Genomic DNA, 6,000 nt, shown 5'->3' with positions numbered 1-6,000 from the left:
CAGCAGTCAGTATCACACACTACAGGATTAGATACACAGCTCAGCAGACGGTATCACACACTACAGGATTAGATACACAGCTCAGCAGTCAGTATCACACACTACGGGATTAGATACACAGCTCAGCAGACGGTATCACACACTACAGGATTAGATACATGGCTCAGCAGACGGTATCACACAGGAGAAGATTAGATACACTGCTCAGCGAACGGTATCACACAGGAGAGGATTAGATACACGGCTCAGCAGACGGTATCACACACTATAATAATAATAATAATAATAATAATAATTTTTATTTATATAGCGCCAACATATTCCGCAGCGCTTTACAAATTATAGAGGGGACTTGTACATACAATAGACACTACAGCATAACAGAAATACAGTTCAAAACAGATACCAAGAGGAGTGAGGGCCCTGCTCGTAAGCTACAAACTATGAGGAAAAGGGGAGACACGAGAGGTGGATGGTAACAATTGCTATAGTTATTCGGACCAGCCATAGTGTAAGGCTTGGGTGTTCATGTAAAGCTGCATGAACCAGTTAATTAATTTTTTTTTTTTTAATATAGGCCACACAGGGATCGTTAGGTTAATGCATTGAGGCGGTAGGCCAGTCTGAACAAATGAGTTTTTAGGGCACGCTTAAAACTGTGGGGATTGGGGATTAATCGTATTATCCTAGGTAGTGCATTCCAAAGAATCGGCGCAGCACGTGTAAAGTCTTGGAGACGGGAGTGGGAGGTTCTGATTATTGAGGATGCTAACCTGAGGTCATCAGCGGAGCGGAGGGCACGGGTAGGGTGGTAGACTGAGACCAGAGAGGAGATGTAGGGTGGTGCTGAGCCATGGAGTGCTTTGTGGATGAGGGTAGTAGTTTTGTACTGGATTCTTGAGTGGATGGGTAGCCAGTGTAATGACTGGCACAAGGTAGAGGCATCGGTGTAACGGTTGGTGAGGAATATGATCCTGGCAGCAGCATTCAGGACAGATTGGAGCGGGGAGAGTTTGGTACACTACAGGATTAGGTACACGACTCAGCAGACAGTATCACACACTACAGGATTAGGTACACAGCTCAGCAGACAGTATCACACACTACAGGATTAGATACACGGCTCAGCAGACAGTACCACACACTACAGGATTAGATACACGGCTCAGCAGACAGTATCACACAGTACAGGATTAGATACACGGCTCAGCAGACAGTATCACACAGTACAGGATTAGATACACGGCTCAGCACACAGTATCACACACTACAGGATTAGATACACGGCTCAGCAGACAGTATCACACACTACAGGATTAGATACATGGCTCAGCAGACAGTATCACACACTACAAGATTAGATACACGGCTCAGCAGTCAGTATCACACACTACAGGATTAGATACACAGCTCAGCAGACAGTATCACACACTACAAGATTAGATACACGGCTCAGCAGTCAGTATCACACACTACAGGATTAGATACACAGCTCAGCAGACGGTATCACACACTACAGGATTAGATACACAGCTCAGCAGACAGTATCACACTACAGGATTAGATACACAGCTGAACAGACGGTATGACGCAGGAAAGGACTAGCTACATAGCTCAGCAGACGGTATCACACACCCCTCACTCTTTCATGGTACTACCCACTTCGCTGCCGTTTTTCAATACCCGAATTTTCAAGGGTGATTCCAATGGAGTTAAAAGAGGGGGAGCTGCTCCTTCCTATATGCAATATGCATCGATTACTCATTGCTTTTACGAATGCGCAAACATGACTCCTCCCCCATGTGGGCGGAGTTATTAGCCGTCAGTCACTCGGGGTTTCGAACGACCTGGCTCCGCCCTGCTGTTGTTGATTGGGTCAAAGGTTGTCGCTAGGACCATCCTATAACCAATCACAGGCCGCAGCGATCTCTGACCCTTCCCACATCAGGAAGACTTGACCCGACGCTGCAGTGACCAATTCATTGCCGGAGCCCTGGGAAAATACAGACGCTGCTACATTAACCCCTCCTGTGCCAGGCTACGTGTGTGTGTGTGTGTGTGTATGTGGAGAGATTAACCCCTCCTGTGCCAGTGTGTATAGAGAGAATAACCCCTCCTGTGCCAGGCGCTGTGTGGACAGATTGTGTGTGTGTGTGTGTGTGTATTAACCCCTCCTGTGCCAGGCTCTGTGTCCCTAGGGTAACCCTTCCTTGCCGGGTTGTCTAGGTGGTCAGATTAACCCCTCCTGTGCCAGGCTCTGTGTCCCTAGGGTAACCCTTCCTTGCCGGGCTGTCTAGGTGGTCAGATTAACCCCTCCTGTGCCAGGCGCTGTGTGGACAGATTAACCCTAGGGTGTGTCCTCACATTAACCCCTCCTGTGCGTGTGTGTATATTAACCCCTACGTTCTAGGCTCTGTGTCCTCATATTAACCCCTCCTGTGCCAGGCTCTGTGTCCCTAGAGTAACCCTTCCTTGCCGGGCTGTCTAGGTGGTCGGATTAACCCCTCCTGTGCCAGCCTCTTCAGGGGATGTGGGTGATTGACCCCCTGTCCCCCAGCAGCTGCCGGTTCCTCCCTCTCCGCCATTGTCAGAGCCTCCCATTCATTGTCAGTGATGTGTGGACTGTCTGTTTAAGAGGCAGGAGGGGGAGGGGGCAGTCAGAGAGCTGAGCCCGCCCAGAGAGACAGCTGCCAGGGCACCATGGAGAGACAGCCGGAGACAGCCAGGGAGTGAGCGTCCTGGAGGAGAGCCGAGGCCTCAGAGACGTAGAGGAGCGCAGAGCGCGGATGATGGGGAGAGCTCCCTGCTGCTGAGAAGGCCACCCCCATCCTCCTCATCCTCCTCTCTGCCCTCACCCCCATCCTCCTCATCCTCACCCCCGTCCTCCTCATCCTCACCCCCATCCTCCTCATCCTCAACCCCATCCTCCTCTCTGCCCTCACCCCCATCCTCCTCATCCTCACCCCCATCCTCCTCACCCCCGTCCTCCTCATCCTCACCCCCATCCTCCTCATCCTCACCCCCATCCTCCTCACCCCCGTCCTCCTCATCCTCACCCCCATCCTCCTCATCCTCACCCCTGTCCTCATCCTCACCCCCATCCTCCTCATCCTCACCCCTGTCCTCATCCTCACCCCCATCCTCCTCACCCCCATCCTCCTCATCCTCACCCCCGTCCTCCTGACAGCCCCTGCTGGGGTGCAGAGGAATGCTGTGAGAGCGCCGGCTCGGCCACCGCTGGGGCAGGATGTCTCGTTGACCCTGGGCTGGAGCTGTCTCTTGTGGCCTGAACATGTCTCGTGCTTCCACTGGCAGCGAGCGGATAAATGAGACGGTGAGTGTCCCACCTGGGCCTGGTCTGCGCGGTGGGTGTGATCTGGACATGGTGATGGAGACGCTGTCTCAGGGGCGGGGGCTTGTTCCACACTGAGGGGTCTATATATATATATATATACCGTCGTCCGCTCGGGGGTCCCCCACATGGCGGCATCTCCAGCATAGAATTCAATGAGCATTCTGTGAGGGGGAGGCGCGGGTAATTAGTAAGCGGAGGCGCTCTCCTGCCAGCGCCCGGGGGAGGATAATTTGTGAACGGAAGTTTTAATTCAGCGTCTTATTTATAGCGGCTCCATTCACAGCTCCTGATTTGTTATTTTTATCTTTCAGACTGGCTCTGCCCGCTCTGAGAAAGGTTCCACCACCTCTTCCTCCTCCGCCTCCTGGCCTTCCCGCCCCCCAGGAGCTCGATCCCGGAGCTCCGCCCCTGAGGAGCCTCATGTTGGCAATTACAGGCTTCTGAGGACCATTGGAAAGGGAAACTTTGCAAAAGTGAAGCTGGGGAGACATGTCCTGACCGGGCGAGAGGTGAGAGTCCTGACGTGTGCCGCCGGCTACACACTGCCTGTGCCCGTCATGTAATCTCTCATCTTTTTCTCTTTTTTCGTGTTCAGGTTGCTATAAAGATCATCGATAAAACGCAGCTGAACCCCAGCAGTCTTCAAAAGGTGAGGTGGGTGTGGGGAGCCGATCACTGCAGGGCGCCTCAGTCTTCGCCAGTGGTGGGCTCTGATTGGCTGCTTTGGTTGACCTCCTTAGGCCTGACCCATGAGGGCCCCGGGATGTGCTTATTGATGCTGATGACGAGACACGTCAGAGAATCACTTCTGATCACTCACCATAGATACTGTACAGGATACACTGCCCCATAGAAGACTATAGATACTGTACAGGATACATCGCCCCATAGAAATCTATAGATACTGTACGGGATACACCGCCCCGTAGAAGACTATAGATACTGTACAGGATACACTGCCCCATAGAAGACTATAGATATTGTACAGGATACAACGCCCCATAGAAGTCTATAGATATTGTACAGGATACAACGCCCCATAGAAGTCTATAGATACTGTACGGGATACACCACCCCGTAGAAGACTATAGATACTGTACAGGATACATCGCCCCATAGAAGACTATAGATACTGTACAGGATACACTGCCCCATAGAAGACTATAGATACTGTACACAGGATACATCGCCCCATAGAAATCTATAGATACTGTACGGGATACACCGCCCCGTAGAAGACTATAGATACTGTACAGGATACACTGCCCCATAGAAGACTATAGATACTGTACAGGATACATCGCCCCATAGAAGACTATAGATACTGTACAGGATACATCGCCCCATAGAAATCTATAGATACTGTACGGGATACACCGCCCCGTAGAAGACTATAGATACTGTACAGGATACACTGCCCCATAGAAGACTATAGATACTGTACAGGATACATCGCCCCATAGAAGTCTATAGATACTGTACGGGATACACCACCCCGTAGAAGACTATAGATACTGTACAGGATACATCGCCCCATAGAAGACTATAGATACTGTACGGGATACACTGCCCCATAGAAGACTATAGATACTGTACAGGATACATCGCCCCATAGAAGTCTATAGATACTGTACAGGATACACTGCCCCATAGAAGACTATAGATATTGTACAGGATACAACGCCCCATAGAAGTCTATAGATATTGTACAGGATACAACGCCCCATAGAAGTCTATAGATATTGTACAGGATACAACGCCCCATAGAAGTCTATAGATACTGTACGGGATACACCACCCCGTAGAAGACTATAGATACTGTACAGGATACATCGCCCCATAGAAGTCTATAGATACTGTACAGGATACACTGCCCCATAGAAGACTATAGATACTGTACAGGATACATCGCCCCATAGAAGTATATAGATACTGTACGGGATACACCGCCCCGTAGAAGACTATAGATACTGTACAGGATACACTGCCCCATAGAAGTCTATAGATACTGTACAGGATACACTGCCCCATAGAAGTCTATAGATACTGTACAGGATACACTGTCCCATGGAAGTCTATAGATACTGTACAGGATACACTGCCCCATAGAAGACTATAGATACTGTACAGGATACCCTGCCCCATAGAAGTCTATAGATACTCTACAGGATACATCGCCCCATAGAAGTCTATAGATACTGTACAGGATACATCGCCCCATAGAAGTCTATAGATACTGTACGGGATACATCGCCCCATAGAAGACTATAGATACTGTACTGTACAGGATACACTGTCCCATGGAAGTCTATAGATACTGTACAGGATACACCGTCCCGTTGAAGTCTATAAATACTGTACAGGATCTAGTCCTCCTAGAATCTCTTTGCCATTTTCTGTGACCACAGTAGTTTCCGGATGGTCACATCCCTTTTGAGTGACTTCATCACTTTTCCTCTGCTGCACAGTTTTTTAAGCTGATCTTCCTGCAGAGACATGATGATGAGGGTTGGATGGTTGTGTCCCTGGTGGCAGGAGATGATGAGGCTGGATAGTTGTGTCCCTGGTGGCAGGAGATGATGAGGGTTGGATAATTGTGTCCCTGGTGGCAGGAGATGATGAAGGTTGGATGGTTGTGTCCATGG

The 6,000-nt window shown here is 49.9% G+C and overlaps 1 protein-coding gene across 4 annotated transcripts in view; it reads left to right on the top strand.

Moving 5' to 3' along the window:
- The first annotated feature begins 2,692 nt into the window (after positions 1 to 2,692).
- The window catches only part of MARK4 (microtubule affinity regulating kinase 4), a 46,006-nt gene continuing 42,698 nt past the window's right edge, over positions 2,693 to 6,000 (top strand). For 2 of the 4 annotated variants that reach the window (XM_069746181.1, XM_069746180.1), the window contains exons 1-3: positions 3,153 to 3,334; positions 3,667 to 3,864; positions 3,951 to 4,004. In XM_069746181.1, the coding sequence (XP_069602282.1) occupies positions 3,293 to 3,334; positions 3,667 to 3,864; positions 3,951 to 4,004 (294 nt within the window). In that variant the 5' untranslated portion in view covers positions 3,153 to 3,292. Of the gene's footprint in view, positions 3,335 to 3,666; positions 3,865 to 3,950; positions 4,005 to 6,000 lie in introns of all 4 variants that reach the window. The other 2 variants (XM_069746183.1, XM_069746182.1) reach the window with 2 other exon arrangements.

The sequence above is a fragment of the Ranitomeya imitator genome, chromosome 2, assembly GCF_032444005.1.
Source record: "Ranitomeya imitator isolate aRanImi1 chromosome 2, aRanImi1.pri, whole genome shotgun sequence".
Taxonomy (NCBI): domain Eukaryota; kingdom Metazoa; phylum Chordata; class Amphibia; order Anura; family Dendrobatidae; genus Ranitomeya; species Ranitomeya imitator.
The sequence above is the reverse complement of the archived record's forward strand: the minus strand, read 5'-3'. Positions and strand labels throughout refer to the sequence as shown.